Source organism: Notolepis coatsorum, assembly GCF_963971535.1.
Source record: "Notolepis coatsorum genome assembly, chromosome: 17".
Taxonomy (NCBI): domain Eukaryota; kingdom Metazoa; phylum Chordata; class Actinopteri; order Aulopiformes; family Paralepididae; genus Notolepis; species Notolepis coatsorum.
In genome coordinates this window covers 58371485-58396048 of record NC_140181.1, presented here as the reverse complement: position 1 = coordinate 58396048, position 24564 = coordinate 58371485, and the positions used below count along the sequence as shown (strand labels likewise).

The window sequence follows — 24564 nt, the reverse complement described above, 5'->3', positions numbered from 1 at the left end:
TGTGCATTTCCCCTCCACAGCTAAATTTGACTTGTCTCGCAAAAACTCCACCCATCCTCTTGGTTTTTACAGTCGTGAACCAAATGATTCACATAATAAGCCCTGTGCGTTCTCTCTCTCTCTCCCCGCAGAGGAGGCCGCACAGGGCCGCGAGGAGAGGAGAGGAGTGACGACTTGTTCCTGGTGGAGCCTATAGCCTGCTGCCTGCGGAGTCAGTCACATTCTTGGCTGGATTCAATGACTGAGCCAGACACACACAAACACTGAGAGAGAGAGAGAGAGAGAGAGAGAGAGAGAGAGAGAGAGAGAGAGAGAGAGAGAGAGAGAGAGAGGAGAGAGAGAGAGAGAGAGAGAGAGAGAGAGAGAGAGAGAGAGAGAGAGGAGAGAGAGAGAGAGAGAGAGAGAGATGAGAGAGAGAGAGATGAGAGAGAGAGAGAGAGAGAGAGAGAGATAGAGAGAGGGGGGGAGAGAGAGAGAGGGGGGGCGAGAGAGAGAGAGGGGGTGAGAGAGGGGGAGAGAGAGGGAGAGAGAGAGAGAGGGGGGGGAGAGAGGAGGAGTAGGAGAGGGGGGGGAGAGAGAGAGGGGGGAGGGGGAGGGGAGAGAGAGAGGGGGAGAGGGGTTGAGAGGGGGTAGAGTAGAGAGAGAGAGAGGGGGGAAGAGCGAGATGAGAGAGGGGGGAGAGAGAGAGTGGGGGAGAGGGTCGCGGGGCTGGTGCGAGTGAGAGAGAGAGATAGAGAGAGAGAGAGAGAGAGAGAGAGAGAGAGAGACGAGAGAGAGCCCCGTGCGCGCGTGCGCCGCTCCGATCCAGGCACACAGCCTTCTGCGGGTGCCGCCGGAGGGCGGAGCTGCGCAGGGCAGACGCAGAGTGTCGTGTTGCCGCGAAAAGTGAGGCTCAGAATAAGGATTTTTTTTACACGCGCGGATAAGGCACCGATTTATTTGCGGCTATACTTTTCCTGGAACTTGGAAAAGGCAACTTTCCCTTTTTCTTTGTAGAGTTTCGAGCGGACGCGTTGTTTCGACATGGACAGTAGTCAGGAGTGTGCTGCTGCAGGGACCGACGCGCCGGTGTCACCGCTCGCCTAGTAGTCCAAAGGAATAGGAAAGTCACTGTCTAGGACTTTTTCTCTTTTTATTATTATTGGATGTTTGATGAAGTGCTTCGCGACCGTGGCTAATCCTGAGAGACCTTGGATTTACGAGGAACGGGGACAACATATCGCTCGTTCAGATACTTTTGATTATTATCACTTATTATTGACGGGAGGAATTTGCGCTTTCGAAGTTGAAGGAAAAACATGGAGACTGTAACTCGGCAGCAGAGCTTCCAGCCTCACCCGGGACTGCAACAAACTCTGAAGCAGTTCCATCTCAGTTCTATGAGCTCCCTCGGCGGACCGGCGGCGTTCTCGGCCCGGTGGCAACATGACCTCCTGTTCAAGAAGGACGGCAAGGAGCCCGAGTCCGTCCTGCACCTCCCCATGCAGCCCGCGCCGCCGGTGATGCCCGGGGGGCCCCTGTTCATGCCCTCGGACCGCTCCACGGAGAGGTGCGAGACGGTGCTGGAGAGCGAGACCATCTCCTGCTTCGTGGTCGGCGGCGAGAAGCGCCTGTGCCTGCCGCAGATCCTCAACACGGTGCTGCAGGACTTCTCCCTGCAGCAGATCAACTCGGTGTGCGACGACCTGCACATCTACTGCTCGCGGTGCACGGCGGACCAGCTGGAGATCCTCAAAGTCATGGGGATCCTGCCCTTCTCCGCGCCGTCGTGCGGCCTCATCACCAAGACCGACGCGGAGCGCATGTGCAACGCCCTGGTGTACGGCGGCGCCTACCCGCCGCGCTGCAAGAAGGAGTTCTCCGGCGGCGCGCTGGAGCTGGAGCTGACGGAGCGGAGCTTCAAGGTGTACCACGAGTGTTTCGGAAAGTGCAAGGGCCTCTTCGTGCCCGAGCTGTACAGTAGCCCCAACGCAGCCTGCATCCAGTGCATGGACTGCAGACTCATGTACGCGACCCACAAGTTCGTGGTCCACAGTCACAAGTCGCTGGAGAACAGGACTTGCCACTGGGGCTTCGACTCGGCCAACTGGAGGGCCTACGTGCTCCTGGGCCAGGATTACACGGGCAAAGAGGAGAAGGCGCGCCTGGAGCAGCTCTTGGACGAGATCAAGGAGAAGTTCGACTTTGCAAACAAGTACAAGAGGAAAGCGTCGAGGGTGAGTTGGTGCTCCTCATCCGAGATCATCTGTCTGCTGCTCATCTTCATGTCGCAGCCTCTTTGGGGGGGGGGTTCTATAATGCAATCCAGCCATTGTGTCATGTGATTGAAGTCTTATCTTGTCTGGTTTCAAGAAGTTTGTTTGCGTTTTTACGCACGAGACTTTGTTTTGGGTTGTGTTGTCCCGAGAGTGCCAAGTTTGATCTAAAAACTAACTTAACCAACAGAACCCATTGACACCCCAAGTAGGTGTTATCTTGATCCATTCAGTGAGCTCTATAGCCTGCAGTACCATCGGGCGAAATCACCCAGGATTTGGTCACAGTTCACACATTGTTACTAATTGTCCGACTATAGTGACAACAAAACGCCCCTGGCGGCAATAAAACCATCATTTGCCCCGTGAAACACCTCTTAGGGTGTGAACGACTCAATTCTGTTGCTCTCCACTGTAAATATACTATCTAATTTACCAACAACAAATGGGCCAATAACGCGCGTCAAACAACAATTAGGACCATAGACTCCCCATGCGATACGGGTGAGAGAGAGGGGGGGGGTGATGGAATCAGTTCTCAAGGAAAGGGCACTGTTCCAAAGTCCCTCCCCTGTCCGGTTTGAAGTTGCACGCATCCCCACCCCCACTACAGCAAGCAGACATCATTTAAAAGTACTGCAGTAGGCTAGACGCTCAATTTGCAATTTTGGATGTAGTGTGTGTGTGTGTGCGCGCGCGCGAGCTTGAAACAGGAAAAGGGGCCGCCTTTATATTACTAGGTGCTTTGGAGGTGGATGCGTCGCTAATGAGAAGGCTCATCCTTGTTATAGGTAATGACGTGCTACTTAGCTAGTCTGCGCTCTCCAGGGGGTGGTCACTGGTCATCACCCAGTCAACAGCGGGGGTTTTGTCTTCTTATTATCATTAGGGGGGGGGGGGGGGGGGGGAGATATATTCCAATTTGTTATGTCTGTCTGCCACCGAGTCGAGGGGCCATTACTGTACAGACGCCCACAGCACTAAAGCTAATGTTTGTCTGTCTGCATGTTTGTGGCTCTGTGTGGGTGCAATCAGCAGGATGAGAAATGAATGGCTACATTTCTATCCTTGTATTTATTATGTATTCGCATTCTGAACTTCTCTTTTGCAAAATAAATGAATAAATAAAAAGTTAATTCGATTTTTTTTACAACATCTAATGGAATGTTTCCATTTAAATCAATTCAATTTCCAAAGCATTCTCCCATGTCTAGTTTGTTTTCTTCTACTGGGTTTCGGTGTAATGCTGTGTCCTAATAAGTGAAGGACAGGGCGGCCTATAGAGGGGGCAGCTAGGGGGGTAACCTGGTGTCTGGCCTCCCATGCCACCTCAGGCTCACCTTTGCTGGGTAATTGAGCTCTCTGCATACAAGTATCCGGGGGCCTGCCCACCTATAACCCTGACTTTTATGTGGGGGGGTGCTGCAGTACAGCGGACAGTGGTCTGATTGTGAGCTTATGAGCAGAATTAAAGTCTGTGCTTTGGTGGGCAGTCAGGAGGATGGGGTGGGGGGTCAAACCCTTCACTTCGCCCCCCCTCCCTTTCCAAATGAGAGTGATAAAAGAGCCCCAGCTACCCCCTCCTCGCCACAGCCACCCCCTCCTCACCACAAATGAAAGGCCAGCACGGCTATTTGCATGAAGTGTTGCACATGAATGGAGTTGATGAAGCAGGGGTAGAAACATAATATGATCCCAACAAAGGGGGGCATTCAGTGGCAAGCACCCCCCCCCACCACACACACACACACACACCTACCCCAGGCCAGCCACCCACCTCCAAACACACACACACCTACCCCAGGCCAGTCAGCCATCCACCTCCAAACACACACACACACACACACACACGCACACACACACACACTCACACACACTCCCCTTCCCCCCAATCTCTACATGTTGCCTCTATCTGAAGAGACTTCTGGAAGGGTCACACAGAACAGAAGTGTTTGTGTTTACAGACAGTTTCCTCCCGGCTCTGCACCAGAGCTTTCTTTTTGTTGTTACATTCAGGAGGCTTTTTTCTGCAAAGGGGGCACTCTTCTCTGAGTGCCCAAGCCTTGCCATGTGCTCTTCTGAATACCCACTCTTGGCACCCGTCCGCATTTAGCCTAGAGTGGGCTGCACCTCCAGCACCCCCCAATTTAAAGGCCCCGTCTATTTTTACAAGAGCTTGCAAGGCGCCGGGGTGTCACTGATTGTTTGTACTGAGTGGCTGTTTGAGGCCCGCCCCCTTTCTTTTTAACTAGTGTTTTCTCTTATTCTTCTTCTTCTTCTTCTTCTTCTTCTCTCGAGCGGCCGGGGTTGAAGCTATGCTAATGAGGGAATATTTGCAGTCGGATATCTGAGGAATACTGCTAAACTTATGGCAACAAAGCTCCCCTTTGTCGGCACTTTCTGGAACGGTGGAGGTACTTTGGAAGATGCTCTCGGAGGGGAAGCAGAGCCAAGGAGCTGCTGGACTGTTGCAGTGTGGCTGAGCTTTTTTTCAACGCATGAGAAAATCTCATCTTTGAGTGTTTTTAGTCGAGGGGGGGGACGGACAGCTCTGTGCATATTAATTCGGGTATTACAGAAGTGTGAGATGCAGCAGTCTTGCAGACTGACAGACACAGGAAGTGATGCTGGTGGCACTTCCTGTACTTGTAAAATACTATGCTATGAGCCACACACACACACACACACACACACACACACACACACACTCTTCTTGCAGCAAAAAAACTAAAAACTGTTGGAATCTGCAGTCGACACGCATTCTCAATTCTAATCTTAGACAGGAGGGCAGCCCCGTGTTGACTGTGTGTGTCTTAGACAGGAGGGCAGCCCCCGGTGTTGACTGTGTGTGTCTTAGACAGGAGGGCAGCCCCCGGTGTTGACTGTGTGTGTCTTAGACAGGAGGGCAGCCCCGTGTTGACTGTGTGTGTCTTAGACAGGAGGGCAGCCCCCGGTGTTGACTGTGTGTGTCTTAGACAGGAGGGCAGCCCCGGTGTTGACTGTGTGTGTCTTAGACAGGAGGGCAGCCCCCGGTGTTGACTGTGTGTGTCTTAGACAGGAGGGCAGCCCCGGTGTTGACTGTGTGTGTCTTAGACAGGAGGGCAGCCCCGGTGTTGACTGTGTGTGTCTTAGACAGGAGGGCAGCCCCCGGTGTTGACTGTGTGTGTGTGCAACGCGCACGCGTATGCAAACACCGGTGCGGTGAGCTATTGAATGGGTTCAAAGTTTATGGTCTCGCTTGGGCGGGGAGCTCTTCTTGGAGTTCACCGTGCCAGCGCTGGCTGTCGTAGTCTGGTTTCGGGCTGGCACACATGTGGGTGGCAAAACATAATCAGTGGCTTTTTCCGCATCAGGATGTTTAGATAAGGATTGCGGCTGCAGATTTAGTACGTCGCTAAACTTTTATTTTGCCCTCAAGATGATGTGATTTATACACGATCCATCTGTTCAGGGGAGATATGAGGAGGGAGAGAATAGAGGGAAGCCTGACGCTCTGCCAGCATGCGCTTAGAACTTGTTTTTTTTAACACCAGCGAGTCAACAGCAACTTTAAATTTTCTTATATAATCTATGTTTTCTCCTTTCCAAGGCCAAACATCCCCTTCAGTCCCAGATGATGTCTTCGGTATTCTATTCTATTCTATTTTCTTTTCTCAATATATCGGATACAGTCGTGCTATCAGGAGTGGTGTTTTGGTTATTTTTGGCAGACGAACGCACATGTCTTGGGATAATCTCTCCGAGGCAGACAGGCAGCAGTCAGTCGTTAGGTAGTCTGTACGGCTAGGCCAGGAGTGGAGCAGACCATGGTGGAGTCACATTCCAGACCTGCCGCTCCCCTCCGGAGGAGGAGACAGAACGCATTATGCAAAGCTAGGAAAGTCTCAGGAACCCACTCCTGAATGAGCTTGAAGGAAACATGTCCCCACTCCCCACACACCGGCATGCTATTAAAACCAACCAATCACCGCTCTGTCTGCCTGTTTGTCTTCCTGTCTGTATGTCCTCCTCTCTGCCTCCGCAGGACAGGAAAATCAAGTTGAAATCCTCCTCTGATGTTTAATTTTCACAACAGGGTGACAGGGAGAATTTCTTTTTTACAGACTAGTATAGAAAGTATGAGAAGGAGTATAGAAACAAGAGTGGAAGCCACATTTATGTATTTATTTTTAATAACTTACTGGGTTTTGGTAAATGGTAAATGGGTTTTATTTGTATTGTTTTTTATTCCGTGGGCCACCTCTGCCAGTGCGGCACGACCGTTGTCTCCAGAGTCACGTCTTCAGCGTCACGTCTCCAGAGTCACGTCTTCAGCGTCACGTCTCCAGAGTCACGTCTCCAGAGTCACGTCTCCAGAGTCCCGTCTCCAGTGTCACGTCTTCAGAGTCACGTCTCCAGAGTCACGTCTTCAGCGTCACGTCTCCAGAGTCACGTCTCCAGAGTCACGTCTCCAGAGTCCCGTCTCCAGTGTCACGTCTTCAGAGTCACGTCTCCAGAGTCACATCTTCAGAGTCACGTCTCCAGAGTCACGTCTTCAGAGTCACCACGTCTTCAGAGTCATGTCTCCAGAGTCACGTCTTCAGCGTCACATCTTCAGCGTCACGTCTCCAGAGTCACGTCTTCAGCGTCACGTCTTCAGCGTCACGTCTCCAGAGTCACGTCTCCACTGAAATGGCTGGTTAGTGTTCCAACATTGAACATGGAAAAAAGCCTGAAAAGGAGGGACGAGTGCAAAGGGAGACAGACATGTCTTCCAGGAGGTAGTGCCTGTGTGACTCAGCCCTTTTGCCAGAGTGGGTTTGGGGCCCTACTTAAAAAAATAGTTTTCCTCCAAAAGGAGTGCTGCTCCAGTGCAGTCTTCCATCCAGAGACTTCCCCTTTTACCTCTATACACCCCCCCCCCTCACACACACACACACACACACACACACACACACACACACACACACACACACACACACACACACACACACACGCACACACTTCCCAACACCCCCCCCCCCCCCCCCCCCCACACACACACACACACACATGCACGCACGCACGCACACACACACACACACACACACACACACACACACACACACACACACACACACACACACACACACACACACACACACTTCCCACCCCCCAAAAAAAGTCCCCCATTGCAGCCTGGGATATCTGGCCTCCAGCTGAAGGGGCCGCTTGTTTGAGGAGAGGGGGGTGGAGGCCTGTCTGTGTGTGTGTGGGTGGGGGGGGTTAGAGGAAGTGAACTCCCCGAGGGAATATAGGCCTATGTCCTGTTTCATATGCAAGGCACAGGCTTGCCTAAGCCTTCTGACAGCCAGCCATGTCCTCGCAGTGGACAGGACAACAGCTGCTAGCTATGCATATCAATGGCCACGGGAGAGAATATCTGCATTTTATCCTTTCTTCTTCTTCTTCGGGTTGTTGCAACTTTAGGAGTTGTCTGGCTATGGAGCTGAATGCTGTTCTTCTGATCATGTGACGGTTAGAAAATAACCCCCTCCCCACCAACATTATGGAAAATGCGCCTACCATCTTCTCCAGAGTCAGACAAGATACCAATTTCCTGTGCGTTCAGTAGAAAACTATCGGGCTGCAAGCTTAACACAAATGAGTGGAAGCGGATACGGACCACTAGCCTAGCTGTTGACCAAAAAACACCTCTTCCAGAGCTTTAACCCTTGAGTCAACCTTTAAAAAACCCACTACCTGTCTCCCTAGTGACTGAAACTGCAATCTCAGTAAAACATATCTTTTTCATGTATTGTTCCAATTTTCTTTCATGAATATCATTATTAACTTCAGTCCTCACCATACATATCGAATATTTATTCATTTTCAGGATTTTAACCAATTCTTAAATTAGGGTTAGGGTTGGGGTTAGGGTTACCTGTCCAGTTCTGCGACTAGGGTGAAAGGTGTGACACTTGCTGTTCACGCGCTTAATAGTGATTGTTTTAAAAAAACAAACATGGATTAATGTAATGTGAGTCCAAGATGTGATACTGAGCTACTTTTTTGGCATACATAAAATCTAGCCAACGCTATCCACAAACACACGTGACGAAAACCCTAACCCTAACCCATTTGACCAGTTTTGTGACTAAGGTGCCTTGAGGGTTAAGCTAGGCTAGTGGTCCGTATCCACTTCCATTCATGCATGCTAAATAGGATAGCTTTCTGCCGAACACACACAGAGGAAATTGGTATCTTATCTTCTTGTCTGACTCCGGGGAGAAGACAACTTAAGTGTATTTCCCATAATGTTAGCATGTTCCTTTAACTCTTTTTTGTGTGATAGTAAAGGGTTAACCTTCTGTCGTGTGGCAGTGAAAGGGTTAACCCTCTGTGTATTGTCGCAGTGAAAGGGTTAACCGGTTTGGTAGTGCGGCAGTGAAAGGGTTAAACGTCACATTGTCTACTGTTCGTGGAGTGACCTCAGTGACTTGTGTCTCTGTGAAACAGGGAGAGTTGTCACCCCCCCCCCTCCCCCCTCGGCATGTCCCCCGAAAACGAGGGAGCCACCAATTCAATTAGGCCAAGTCTAATGAGTTCTGTTCTCAGCCCGTTCCATCTTAGTCACCCTGCCAGACTGTCTTACAGGCAGTACAGTACAGTCAGCCGTTTGCCCCATTGACCGTCGCTTAGGGCCAGAGAGATCAATGCCGTATATTGACAGTCCAGTCTTCCTATGTCAAGTGTGTCTGTCTGAAAACTCCATCACTTCCGACGCTTTAGCCGAGAGAGCCAGAGAGGACCCTCGTATTGAACACACTCCACTCATCTGGAGTGAAACTCCTCTATAATTCACCTCCGATCCGACGCGCTGCTTTACGCACAAAAAACTCTTGGTGGGACTCGGAAACTAACGAGCGCCGCCACGTACGACGTCGCCCCCGGAACTCGGTTGTGAACGGATGCTAATGCATCTTCCAGAGTTTTCCGGGAGCCGCCAATCTGTCGTTGATGAGACCCCAAAGGCACAGATTCCGCGCCGATAAAAAGAATCGCCTTCTGCGACGGAGATAAGGAAACCCATCCCCGTTAACGATTTTGACTGTAATTGCTTTGTAGCTTGAATGGTATGCAAATGAAATTCAATTAGGAAGGGGGGGGGTTTAACTAGCAGTTAAGTTTGTGTGTTAAGAGAGTCGCTCACTAATTATTTTCCACATATGCTGCCGATTGGTGAAAGAAGCTCTTGTTTTCTTCACTTCTCTCTTTGCTGCAAACCACCCGAAAAGCTACATTTATCCCCCCCCCTGCCCGCCATCACACACACACACACACACACACACACACACACACACACACACACACACACACACACACACACACACACACACACACACACACACACACACACGGCATCCCTTCTGAGACGCAGCGGGTGAAGCGCGGCGCTCGGTTCAGATTCTCTCTGAGGCTCCTCGCCGTAGCGCTTTTAAAGAACCGCTGCGTGTCGAGATGAAAAGCCCCACGCGTTGTTCAGATGCCCGGCTGATAGCGGGTGCATCTCTCTCTCTGCAGCGCTCCGCCACAAAGAACAACGCTGAGAGAACACAGGAACCGTAATAATAACAACCCCATGATGAGAGGCGGCGCTGCTGAAAAACAAAGTCACAGGTGACACGGTTTTGTTGTGTTGTCTGCTGAAAAAGAAACTTCAAAAGAGCGAGATAGAAGCGGCGGAGAATAAATTAAAGACGCTCTCGATTCTTTTCATATCGCCCCCCTTGCCACCAGTAGCTAGTTAATTCGCAGCCTTTTAAAGTTAGTCGAACAAAAGGGGGATTTTCTCGATGACTGATTGGGCACAGGATAAAGAGAGTGATCTAAAGAAGCAATCTCGTTGGCTTTTTTGTATGTGCATCGGCATCCCTTTAAATCTTCCGTTTGATTGCCCAATGATTTATATAAAGTGACGTTTACTTCAATTTAGGGAAACACAGTTTCTGTTGTTTTTATTTTTGAAAGAGGAATATCAAAAGCTGTATTACGCTTGTATTACAACCTGTGAACTTCCTGCTCTTTGGGTTTTGTTGCGTAGTTTAGCTCTGTAATTATTTAGGGTCCCCTCTCAACCTAACCTCCCCTGCCCTGCCCCCCAAAACCCACATAAATCACCTCGCATGTCCAGGAAAATTGCACCACCACCATCATTATGGAATAACAGAAATCCCCAATCCTCGAAAGAAAAGAAAAGGGGACTTTGAGCCTTCAGTGCAGACTATTGTCTGCCTCCAACCCCTCCCCTCCTCCTGTGCTTCCTTTTCTCTAGCCTCCCCTGGTCTACCTGCGTGCTGAGTCTCCTCTAACCTACCTACAGTCTCCTCTAACCTACCTATAGGCTCCTCTAACTAGGGATGCACCGATATGAAAATTTGCCACCGATACCGATTGTTCAACTAACACAATCGGCCGATACCGATACCGATATTTGTGGCATTTTTTTAAATATATATATATATATATATATATATATATATATATATATCTTTGTAATATTTTTTTTTTTTTGTTTTTTTTTTTTATGAAACTACTGTATATTTGTGTTACAAATTGTGCTCACCGATATGAACATAGGCCTCTTTACTTACTTAAAAAAAGGAAACATCAAGAAATGGCACTATCTCTCTCCCAGTATGGTCTGTCGGGCTGCAGCTAGATACTAGTTCTACCAGTATGGTCTACCGGGCTGCAGCTGGATACTATTGTCTCAACCAGAGCTCTCAACCAATGACATTTTGATTGACAGTCGATTCTGCCAATTACGTCACACACCGCTTGCACCCGCCTCTGCTGTTACCACCAATCGGCAAGCGCGTATACATTTTTTACTTCCGCTTTTGTCCGCCATTGATTTTGACGAGAGGTATTCTACAACAACAACAAACGTTGCGCCGCCATTTAGCTTTTAGCTCCGCAGGATGACTAAATGAGGCATAATGATTTTACTGCAACGAATGTTATAATAAAACAAAGCCTTTCTATACATGTGTCTGATTGAAAACTTTATTAACAGATTGCAGAATGGGTAAAACTCAGGGCTCTATGAGCAACGGAAGGAACTGAGCTAGTATGAACGAGTATGCTTGCTACGTTCGGGTAAATAATATGCTGATGTTATTGAACGTGTAACACTAACTATATAACGTTAATGCCACAAAACGAATGCCTTGTTAATCATAAGTAGTAACTTTGATGCAGTAGCTTGTGTGTGTGTGTGGGGGACTGGGGACGGCGTTGTGCAGGTCGCGAGTGAACTTTTTTTTGTCTTTTGACGCTACACAAATTGATGGATATTTATCAGCTACTGCCATCGGCACATTCGAGCTTATCGGCCGATACCGATACCCGACCGATACATCCAGGGCACGAAATTAACTTTTTGACTCACCGGCCAGTGGCGGGTAGATGGGAAGAATCTACTCGCCAAGCATATTTCTTACCTGCCAAATTTTTTTTTATTAAAAAAAAATTTATATATATATATTTTATATAATTTTTTTTTTTATTAAAATATATATTATATAATCATACTTGTAGTTGTATTATCTGCGAGACATCGCCACCACGCAATAAGTCAAAATGCTCGCTATCTGCAAACAGCTCCACTGTCTGTGTGTATACTTGAGTAGCCTCCAGCTCCAGCAAGGATTCTCCGGCGCTACAGCTAGACCTTACATTCAGCATGCAAGGATTCTCCGGCGCTGCAGCTGGACCCTATTGGTATAATGTTACGGTTCTTTGGTCAAATCACATTCAACATGCCCTCAGCTAGAATACGCATTGAATCAATGTTATAAGACATTGATATCAGGAGCTATCTGTAGCTACTGCTAGCCCGCTAGATAACGTTAAGACAATTTAGTTTACTGGGACATATAGAGCTAACGTGAGCTAGCTAACGTGAGCTAGCTAACGTGAGCTAGCTAACGAGGGAACGGAGGTATTATGCACTCGAGTCGACTATTGCTGGAGCATTTGTTGATATCAGCAGCTATCAGTAGCTAGCCAGCTAGATACCGTTAGACAATGCCTCGTCATGTATTAAACTAAAAGTGAATAGTTGACTGGGTCATTGTTTAAACAGTAACGGTAGCTCATGGAGGTCCGCTCTAGACTAGACTCGAGCAGACTGCCTCTGTGTTGATACGAGCAGAAGCCAATAGTATCCCGCTGCAGGGCTGGGCGGATATGACTCGTTGCCACGGTTCTTTTCAAAATAAGAGTATCATACGAACTGAATGTTGCTAACTGCCGGAGCCATCGATATTATGACTGGAGATGCGCTTGCGGCGGAAATGAGACCCGCACAGATTTTCAAAATAAGAGTATCGTTATGAACTTGATTGATTGATTACACGCCACACGGCGGGCAGACCTCTCAGTGGGAGGCGCCAAACGTAAAAACTGAGCGCCAATGGCGCTTGGCGGGCTCTAGTTTCGCCCCCTGGATACATCGGTGCACCCCTACCTCTAACCTACCTACAGTACCTCCTCTAACCTACCTACAGCCTCCTCTAACCTACCTACAGTACCTCCTCTAACCTACCTACAGTCTCCTCTAACCTACCTACAGTCTCCTCTAACCTACCTACAGTCTCCTCTAACCTACCTACAGTCTCCTCTAACCTACCTACAGTCTCCTCTAACCTACCTACAGTCTCCTCTAACCTACCTACAGCCTCCTCTAACCTACCTACAGTACCTCCTCTAACCTACCTACAGTACCTCCTCTAACCTACCTACAGTCTCTAACCTACCTACAGTACCTCCTCTAACCTACCTACAGTCTCCTCTAACCTACCTACAGCCTCCTCTAACCTACCTACAGTCTCCTCTAACCTACCTACAGCCTCCTCTAACCTACCTACAGTCTCTAACCTACCTACAGTACCTCCTCTAACCTACCTACAGCCTCCTCTAACCTACCTACAGTACCTCCTCTAACCTACCTACAGCCTCCTCTAACCTACCTACAGTCTCCTCTAACCTACCTACAGTACCTCCTCTAACCTACCTACAGTCTCCTCTAACCTACCTACAGCCTCCTCTAACCTACCTACAGTACCTCCTCTAACCTACCTACAGTACCTCCTCTAACCTACCTACAGTCTCCTCTAACCTACCTACAGTCTCCTCTAACCTACCTACAGTACCTCCTCTAACCTACCTACAGCCTCTAACCTACCTACAGTACCTCCTCTAACCTACCTACAATACCTCCTCTAACCTACCTACAGTCTCCTCTAACCTACCTACAGTACCTCCTCTAACCTACCTACAGTCTCCTCTAACCTACCTACAGCCTCCTCTAACCTACCTACAGTCTCCTCTAACCTACCTACAGCCTCCTCTAACCTACCTACAGCCTCCTCTAACCTACCTACAGTCTCCTCTAACCTACCTACAGTACCTCCTCTAACCTACCTACAGTACCTCCTCTAACCTACCTACAGTACCTCCTCTAACCTACCTACAGTACCTCCTCTAACCTACCTACAGTACCTCCTCTAACCTACCTACAGCCTCCTCTAACCTACCTACAGTACCTCCTCTAACCTACCTACAGTCTCCTCTAACCTACCTACAGTCTCCTCTAACCTACCTACAGTCTCCTCTAACCTACCTACAGTCTCCTCTAACCTACCTACAGTACCTCCTCTAACCTACCTACAGTCTCCTCTAACCTACCTACAGTACCTCCTCTAACCTACCTACAGTACCTCCTCTAACCTACCTACAGCCTCTAACCTACCTACAGTACCTCCTCTAACCTACCTACAGTACCTCCTCTAACATCTACAGTCTCCTCTAACCTACCTACAGTCTCCTCTAACCTACCTACAGTCTCCTCTAACCTACCTACAGTCTCCTCTAACCTACCTACAGTACCTCCTCTAACCTACCTACAGTACCTCCTCTAACCTACCTACAGTACCTCCTCTAACCTACCTACAGCCTCCTCTAACCTACCTACAGTACCTCCTCTAACCTACCTACAGTCTCCTCTAACCTACCTACAGTACCTCCTCTAACCTACCTACAGCCTCCTCTAACCTACCTACAGTACCTCCTCTAACCTACCTACAGTCTCCTCTAACCTACCTACAGTCTCCTCTAACCTACCTACAGTCTCCTCTAACCTACCTACAGTACCTCCTCTAACCTACCTACAGCCTCCTCTAACCTACCTACAGTCTCCTCTAACCTACCTACAGTACCTCCTCTAACCTACCTACAGTCTCCTCTAACCTACCTACAGTACCTCCTCTAACCTACCTACAGTCTCCTCTAACCTACCTACAGTCTCCTCTAACCTACCTACAGTCTCCTCTAACCTACCTACAGTACCTCCTCTAACCTACCTACAGCCTCCTCTAACCTACCTACAGTACCTCCTCTAACCTACCTACAGTACCTCCTCTAACCTACCTACAGTCTCCTCTAACCTACCTACAGTACCTCCTCTAACCTACCTACAGTACCTCCTCTAACCTACCTACAGTCTCCTCTAACCTACCTACAGTACCTCCTCTAACCTACCTACAGTACCTCCTCTAACCTACCTACAGTCTCCTCTAACCTACCTACAGTCTCCTCTAACCTACCTACAGTACCTCCTCTAACCTACCTACAGTACCTCCTCTAACCTACCTACAGTCTCCTCTAACCTACCTACAGTACCTCCTCTAACCTACCTACAGTACCTCCTCTAACCTACCTACAGTCTCCTCTAACCTACCTACAGTACCTCCTCTAACCTACCTACAGTCTCCTCTAACCTACCTACAGTCTCCTCTAACCTACCTACAGCCTCCTCTAACCTACCTACAGTACCTCCTCTAACCTACCTACAGTACCTCCTCTAACCTACCTACAGTCTCCTCTAACCTACCTACAGTCTCCTCTAACCTACCTACAGTCTCCTCTAACCTACCTACAGTCTCCTCTAACCTACCTACAGCCTCCTCTAACCTACCTACAGTCTCCTCTAACCTACCTACAGTACCTCCTCTAACTTACCTACAGCCTCCTCTAACCTACCTACAGTACCTCCTCTAACCTACCTACAGTACCTCCTCTAACCTACCTACAGTACCTCCTCTAACCTACCTACAGTCTCCTCTAACCTACCTACAGCCTCCTCTAACCTACCTACAGTACCTCCTCTAACCTACCTACAGCCTCCTCTAACCTACCTACAGTCTCCTCTAACCTACCTACAGTCTCCTCTAACCTACCTACAGCCTCCTCTAACCTACCTACAGTACCTCCTCTAACCTACCTACAGTCTCCTCTAACCTACCTACAGTACCTCCTCTAACCTACCTACAGTACCTCCTCTAACCTACCTACAGTCTCCTCTAACCTACCTACAGTCTCCTCTAACCTACCTACAGCCTCCTCTAACCTACCTACAGTCTCCTCTAACCTACCTACAGTACCTCCTCTAACCTACCTACAGTCTCCTCTAACCTACCTACAGTCTCCTCTAACCTACCTACAGTACCTCCTCTAACCTACCTACAGTACCTCCTCTAACCTACCTACAGCCTCCTCTAACCTACCTACAGTCTCCTCTAACCTACCTACAGTACCTCCTCTAACCTACCTACAGTCTCCTCTAACCTACCTACAGTACCTCCTCTAACCTACCTACAGTCTCCTCTAACCTACCTACAGCCTCCTCTAACCTACCTACAGTCTCCTCTAACCTACCTACAGTACCTCCTCTAACCTACCTACAGTCTCCTCTAACCTACCTACAGTACCTCCTCTAACCTACCTACAGTCTCCTCTAACCTACCTACAGTACCTCCTCTAACCTACCTACAGCCTCCTCTAACCTACCTACAGTCTCCTCTAACCTACCTACAGTCTCCTCTAACCTACCTACAGTACCTCCTCTAACCTACCTACAGTACCTCCTCTAACCTACCTACAGTACCTCCTCTAACCTACCTACAGTCTCCTCTAACCTACCTACAGTACCTCCTCTAACCTACCTACAGTCTCCTCTAACCTACCTACAGTACCTCCTCTAACCTACCTACAGTCTCCTCTAACCTACCTACAGCCTCCTCTAACCTACCTACAGTCTCCTCTAACCTACCTACAGTACCTCCTCTAACCTACCTACAGTACCTCCTCTAACCTACCTACAGTACCTCCTCTAACCTACCTACAGCCTCTAACCTACCTACAGTACCTCCTCTAACCTACCTACAGCCTCCTCTAACCTACCTACAGTCTCCTCTAACCTACCTACAGCCTCCTCTAACCTACCTACAGTCTCCTCTAACCTACCTACAGTACCTCCTCTAACCTACCTACAGTACCTCCTCTAACCTACCTACAGTCTCCTCTAACCTACCTACAGTCTCCTCTAACCTACCTACAGTACCTCCTCTAACCTACCTACAGTCTCCTCTAACCTACCTACAGCCTCCTCTAACCTACCTACAGTACCTCCTCTAACCTACCTACAGCCTCCTCTAACCTACCTACAGTACCTCCTCTAACCTACCTACAGCCTCCTCTAACCTACCTACAGTCTCCTCTAACCTACCTACAGTCTCCTCTAACCTACCTACAGCCTCCTCTAACCTACCTACAGTACCTCCTCTAACCTACCTACAGTCTCCTCTAACCTACCTACAGTACCTCCTCTAACCTACCTACAGTCTCCTCTAACCTACCTACAGCCTCCTCTAACCTACCTACAGTACCTCCTCTAACCTACCTACAGTCTCCTCTAACCTACCTACAGCCTCCTCTAACCTACCTACAGTACCTCCTCTAACCTACCTACAGTCTCCTCTAACCTACCTACAGCCTCCTCTAACCTACCTACAGTACCTCCTCTAACCTACCTACAGTCTCCTCTAACCTACCTACAGCCTCCTCTAACCTACCTACAGTACCTCCTCTAACCTACCTACAGTACCTCCTCTAACCTACCTACAGCCTCCTCTAACCTACCTACAGTCTCCTCTAACCTACCTACAGCCTCCTCTAACCTACCTACAGTCTCCTCTAACCTACCTACAGTACCTCCTCTAACCTACCTACAGTACCTCCTCTAACCTACCTACAGTCTCCTCTAACCTACCTACAGTACCTCCTCTAACCTACCTACAGTCTCCTCTAACCTACCTACAGTCTCCTCTAACCTACCTACAGTCTCCTCTAACCTACCTACAGTCTCCTCTAACCTACCTACAGCCTCCTCTAACCTACCTACAGTCTCCTCTAACCTACCTACAGTACCTCCTCTAACCTACCTACAGCCTCCTCTAACCTACCTACAGTACCTCCTCTAACCTACCTACAGTCTCCTCTAACCTACCTACAGTCTCCTCTAACCTACCTACAGTACCTCCTCTAACCTACCTACAGCCTCCTCTAACTTACATACAGAGCCTAGAGCCATATGAAATCCGTTTTATTTTTTTCCAAATTCCATTTAATTTTTTTCCAAATTCCGTTTTTTCCGTTTTAATATTTCAAAATTCTGTATTTTGCTTTGTACGCTCATTTTACCATCAGAAATAGTGTCTAATAAGTGGGAATGAATAAATGTCCACAATTTAATAAGATATAACAGTCTATTTAATAGGGCTGTCTTAAATACTTCGAAGCTTCGTTCGATGGGCATGGGATTCGAATATGAAAATAAATTTTGATTATTAAAAAAATAAAAAGGTATATATATTTTTGCAAAATCAACTCTGCCTCTCTTTGTTAACTACAACAAGCAATGCTGTTTGTTATTTAAGATGAGGTCAGACTCTGCACCGACAGATTTGTGTTCATTGTGCTGCTTTTATGAAGCCTCAAATGACTGCTTACAATATTTCATGAAAGCAAAGTGCTTTGTTTGTCTAATATTTAAAAAGGTTTCAACTTTACAGCACTGACAAAGTTGAACAAAGTGCTGTACAAGTCCCACAACATAAAAAAAAAAAAGTAAAAAAAAAAAAAAAATTAATAATTTTTTTTTTATAGTTGATTCCATTTTTATTGCTCAATTCCGCGATTCTGTCCGCGATTCCGTGATCGCGGATTCCATATGGCTCTAACAGAGCCTCCTCTAACCTGTACAGCCTCCTCTAACCTACCTACAGCCTCCTCTAACCTACATACAGAGCCTCCTCTAACCTGTACAGTCTCCTCTAACTTACCTACAGTACCTCCCCGATCAGTCGTAGTGTCTCCAGGAGTGTCTCCACATGACAGATGGGAGGGCCAGTCGGGCCGATGTGATGTGCTTTATGAACAGTCTCATAGAGGAGGTCGGGCAGTACATTAATATACCTGCCTGAGAGAATCGCAACTCGCGGCCTGCACTCTGTCTTGTTCCAAGAGGACAAAGCAGGGAGGGGGGGTTGGATGAAAATGCTGGCGTCTCAGATATACCCCCTCCCCATACACACTGAAAGAAGAAAGGAAAGACCAAAAACAAAAAGAAGCATTTCCAAGAGGCGGGCCACGTTGCTGCTGCTGCTGCTGTTGTATGCAACCATGCACACACGCTGTCTGGGAAAGTGCTGAACGCGAACCTCAGAGCCGAGACCAAGATCACAGCACGGAAACAAGCTGCAGCTTCCACTCTTTCCTCTGGTACTATTATTATTCATACCCATTGCGAATAAACACGGCACACGTGAACAAACCCCCCCATCCTTCCCACTTCTAGACCCCGCTATTTGTCTCCGGTGGAAACCACAAGCGTGCATGTCTGGTTCGCAGCGTCAAGTGATATTGCACGGAAGAACCCGGTGACCCCATCCAGGTGTTGACCCTGTTTTGCAGTCGGACGGTGCGTTTTGATGACCATCAGTCCCCCGGGGAACAAGCGACTTATTTATTTATTTTCGTGGCTGTTCATTATTGATGGTTGAATTACCGTAGGCGGTTGAGGGCCGCCGTGTTTATTTAATGAGATGGGGCTTGAAATATTCATCAACACACATGGCACAGTGCAGGGCCCCAGCTACTAGCCTTAACCGCTACACGCGGCCCCCGACTGCCGTCCGTCAACATCTCCCCCGCCCTGCGGTGTGCGGACGCTGAGTGAGTGGATGTGTCGGGTCAGGGTCATTTGTCAGGCGGCCCGGCAATTTGGTGCTTTGTTTGCGTCGGCGTAAAACGGTTCATCTAAATGGTTCGAAACAGGGAGGCACCGATACCACTTTTTCCACTGCTGATAACAGAGTGTGACTGCTAGACTTTCAGTATCGGCTGATACTGAGTAGCGGTATCCGATCCAGTATAGATATCAGTTTGGTTGAGATATGTCATTTTAACTCCATGAGATCTAACATGCATGTATGAGTCATGTGTTAATAAAAACAACAAATCAAGCATTGGGGAGAATTTTCTCATACAAATATCTGGTGCCATTATCGGTATCGGTATCTAGTTCAAAACCACTAAAGACCTTCTTCAGGTGCACAGTTTTACAGGTTTATAGTGTGGTCTGGTAGGACAGGTCTCACCATGTCATCTACGTGTGTCTATTACGTCCACGGATGACTTGTGTTTGTTTTGACACGGCGGAACGATCATATCGCCGTATCACACACGGGGCTAAAAATGAGACGCCAGCTATTTTTCTCACGCCTGTATCCAACGTGTTGTAGGTGTCGATAAAGAGAGACAAGAGTGTTTGGCGACGGTGATGCTTGAGTAACGCGTCCGATACTACTCTACTATCACGTCTTATGGGAGTGTTCCAGTTTGTTTCTTTCTTTTTTCCCCCCAGCCAGCCACTGGCACAGACAGACAGACAGACAGACAGACAGACGGACAGAGACACACACACACACACACACACACACACACACACACACACACACACACACACACACACACACACACACACACACATACACACACCCTGCCTGAGGCCTTGACTGAATAGGCCAATTGTTCATGACAAAAAAAAGAGGAGCCTAGATAACCAAGAAATCGTATTTAATCAGTCAACATTTAGCCTAAGTACATCAAGAAGCTATACTGTTTTCTTTCACCTCGTTCAGATTGAAACCCCTTTGTTATTTGTCCCACAAGAGATTGGAAAGCGGCTATTTCGAGTTTGTTTGGCAGTAAAAAGGTCTTCGTGGGCGGCTCTCTTCGGCTGGGAGATATACAGAACATGAAGGTATATTCGGTTACGGATCTATGCAGAGGTTTTTAGATTTGTATTTTGTTGTCCAGTGATACATATATATATATTATACACACTTTCTTTTTTTAAGTTAACCTGAAAGTTGTTTTTGTAGCAGTATTAATAATCGTGATATAGCCTAGTATTTTTACCATATCGCCTATCCATAGTTACATTTTTCTTGATGGTGCTGGTCAGTGAGGGGGGGTGGTGCTGGTCAATCAATCAATCAATCAATCAAATGTATTTATATAGCACATTTAAACATGACACTTGTCAACCAAAGTGCTTCACAAAGGATGCTTGGTTCATACACATACAGCTCATTATAGTAATATTCCACAATTATTACATTGGTCAGTGAGGGGAGATGGTGCTGTGAGGGGGGGTGGTGCTGGTCAGTGGTCAGTGAGGGGGGATGGTGCAGGTCAGTGAGGGGGGGTGGTGTTGGTCAGTGAGGGGGGATGGGGCTGGTCAGTGGGCTGTGTATGTGTGTGGGGGAGGTGTATTTTGTGCTGCGTCAGCCCAGAACCCCTCTTTGTGTTGACAGGCATGTCGGCCTATAGACCCCACCCCCCTCCATGTGTTTGGAAGAGCCGCATCACATGACCCCCCCCCCCCCCCCCCCCCCCATAAAGAAAAATAAAATAAAGACGGGTGACCCATCTCGCCGTCACCCCTTTTTCAGCCAATCGCGTCTCACCAAGCAGCTCCCACAGGGGTAGATGGCTGTCTGATGTAGAACGTTTGACACACACACTCGCGCGCACACACACACACACACACACACACACACACACACACACACACACACACACACACACACACACACACACACACACACACACACACACACACAATGAAAAACATTCTGACATTCCAAATGAATGATGGTAATGTAATGGTGCACGTTGTAAAAAGTTTGGGGGTTTAAAGGTTAAAATAAGGCGAGGAAGTTGCTTCCTCCGTGAGACGTGTTTCAAACACTCGTCTTCTAATCAGCCGGTGTTTACCGAGCAGGAACACCACCACGTGAGATGCAGAGGAAGCTTTGAATAGCAATGGCCTCCTCCTCTGCCTCATTTGGTGTGTGATTGTGCGTGGGCTAGTGTGTATAGTGTGTGATTGTGTGAGCGTGAGAGAGAGAGAGAGAGAGAGAGAGAGTGTGTGTGTGTGCTTGCTTGTTTTATGCCTGGATCAGCTGTGGGAGGAGATTAATATGAGCTCACTGCCTACTCATTTTCATCCCCATCTGTTTGTCTCCCACGGTGACGAGGACTCACCCCCACGCACACACACACACACGCATCAGCGTCAGCACCTGCACACAACCACACACACCACCCCAATCCCACCCCTGTGATGCCTCCAGAGTGTTACGTATAATGAATACCCGGGCAGACGGGGATACAGACGCACACATATTCATGTACACAAACTTGTCAGGTGTGTGTGTAGGATGGGTCCGTGCTATGCAGTGCTCACCAAGCAGTAGACGGGCTAGAATATCCTCCCAATATAATGTAATATGAAAACCTAGTCTTCCTCAAGCCCTGACTCTAAAATAAGCCACAAAGGGTTCTGGGAAAACGGGTTCATTGGGAGCTCTGAGGGTGAAATTAATCTCTTCTATGTTTAGGAAGGACATCGCATCCTCTAGCCAGGTAGGGAGAAAGAGCAGGGAGGCGCAGGACAAGCTAGCTAGCAGTAATCATATCTCTGATTGAACTTGCACCATTAATCTGGGAGGAAGCCGCCAAGTGAACGTTTTGAACAGTCTATATCTCTGCTAAGTGGTAAGTGTGGTGTCGATGTTAAGACGCACAGAGGTACCTTGATTTATTTATTCGTAAAGCTACTCGCTAACCCTTCTCTTAAACAGCACATGCTCTCTTCGGTCCAAGACAAATGTCGCGGATGGGGAGCTGATGTATGTGCTCCGCTGCCCCATAAAAAAAAATGGGGGTCCGAGCTCCCACAGCTAAGTTTGGGTACCCAGCCGTTGCTGACCATTGAAGATGTAGTGAAAAGGCTGAGGTGTATTTTGTTGTGGAGGGAGGCTTGGTTTTAGCCTGGTCCTGGGAACCCTCTTTGTTGTGGAAGCAGCATCGAATGTTCCTGGGGGAGGGTGTGTATGTGCTGGTTTAGTCTTAGCCATGTCGAAGGGCAGCTCCCAGGAGCTCTGGGATATATATTGTTGTGAGGGGAGGGGGGTCTGGACCTCTGGCCCTCGATGGGGTCTGCTGGCTAGCCATTGTCATCTCCTTTGTGGTGTGTATCAGCTGGGATCTGTGGTGGAACCACCCTCCCCCTTCCCCTCGTTGGGTCATTGGTTCTCAAAGCGCCTGAGTCATGGACTGACCCCTCCTCCACCCTCCCTCCTGCTTCTGTTTGCTCATCCTTTGTGGTGCTTAGCCGGGGCTAAGAAACAATGGCTCGGGTAGAGATGGACCACGTTGTCTACTTTATGTGTGTGCGTTCCGTCTTATTTCTCCCAATTCTACAACATTAATCCAGCTAAAGCGGGGGTCCTGAAGACCTTAGTGGATTAGCAGGACATAGTATGAGAGTTTCAGTAGATTTCAAATACTCAACGAGGAGTAGTGAGTTGATCTGTGTGCAATGACATGTCCACTTTTGAGACTGTTGAAATATCTAGAATCAAAAGTACAGTCGATGCACAAAGTGTTTGACTCGTTCAGTCGTTTAGTTTAGGTCACTTAGTGCCAGACACACTACAGACTGACATAGTTCAGATAGTACAGACTTTCTTTCGAACCCTAGCCTAGATTTTCTAACCCTAGCCCTACTTCTTGTATGATGTTGATCGATAGAGTCCTTTCTCAGCACAATCCCTGCTGTTCCTCATACTAGTTCCGGATAGTTAGCCACAAACCAAAGTAAATGGGGTCGAGCTCTTGTCTGTACAAGCTGAAGATTTCCCGAATTGTGCACCCCTAGTAGACAGTTCAATGCAGTTTGGTCAAGATGCACGTAACTCACACAGATATGTAAACTCAACGCTGGTTATAGCAGCAGTGAAGGACATAAGCAAACGTGAATGAAGTGAATTGGAATCCAGTTAATTTCCTCCAAGTGCTTCCTTGTGCATTTTTGGCTGATACCAAGTGCTTCCTTGTGTATTTTCGGCTGCTACGGGAGCGAGGGCCATAGTATATTTTCCTGGCAAGGCGTTCGCTACAGATAGCCATCTTTCACAATGTAATCTTTACTCTACTTTAGTTTGGTCCACTTTGACTCACTGCCACGTCCAGACGCTCTGGGGGTTATGTGTGCAGAATTAAAGGGCGGGTTGGGTTAATCTTTATACTGGATTAATCTGACAGGACATGTACCTAATTACCCTCTTGATCCAACAAGGCAGTTGTCCTGAACTTTGACTGGAGACTGTAGCCCCGCCCGCTCGACGTAACAGCGTTTCTCTCTTGGATATGCACTGACAGCAGAAAAGAAATCATACACAAACCTGTTGAAAAGGATTTGCTACTGTCTGTACTGTATGAAGTATAGCAGAGCCATTGTGATAGAGAGATATTTGAGGATGAGGTCTTATAGTCTGTATTGAAGCTACAGTATAGTCACTGAATGACATTGCGTTTTAGGCTTGTGTCACTGAGTGAACGAGTGAGCGCGCACATCCGTTTAGATGGTGGAGGGGTGGGGGCGGTTATATAGCCAATTCAGCAGTTGGAGTTTAGTTTAGAAGTGTGCAAGGCACATTTTTTGTGTGTGTGGGGGGGGGGGGGGGGGGGTAGTCTGAAATTGGAAGTGCGAGGTCTGAAGCCGGAAGTGTGAGGCACGTTTTTGGTTTAGTCTGAAGTTGGATGTGCGGTTAGTTTAGTCTGAAGTTGGAGGTGTGAGGCGGGTCTTTGGTTTAGACTGCAGCGGGCTCAGCTCGGCCCACGAAGACAAACAAAGTATGGCAGGACCACACCTTGTCTGCAGCTCTTCAGGAAGTGGAGGTGGTAGTGTGTGTGTGTGTGTGTGGATGGTGTTCGCATCTGCCTGTCTGGGCCTCTTGGTACGGGCCTCTTAGTATGGGGGTGGGTGGGTGGGCCTTCGCAGGCTCAGTTTACTCCCCAGGAATGAAGTGTT

General features: G+C 48.2%; 1 protein-coding gene across 1 annotated transcript in view; it reads left to right on the top strand.

Annotated features, from left to right (window-relative positions):
• The first annotated feature begins 888 nt into the window (after nucleotides 1–888).
• Nucleotides 889–24564, top strand: part of LOC311243688 (ski oncogene-like) — a 56787-nt gene continuing 33111 nt past the window's right edge. Inside the window, exon 1 of the mRNA XM_084333006.1 lies at nucleotides 889–2216. Within this exon, the coding sequence (XP_084189132.1) occupies nucleotides 1299–2216 (918 nt within the window). The 5' untranslated portion in view covers nucleotides 889–1298. The remainder of the gene's footprint in view (nucleotides 2217–24564) is intronic.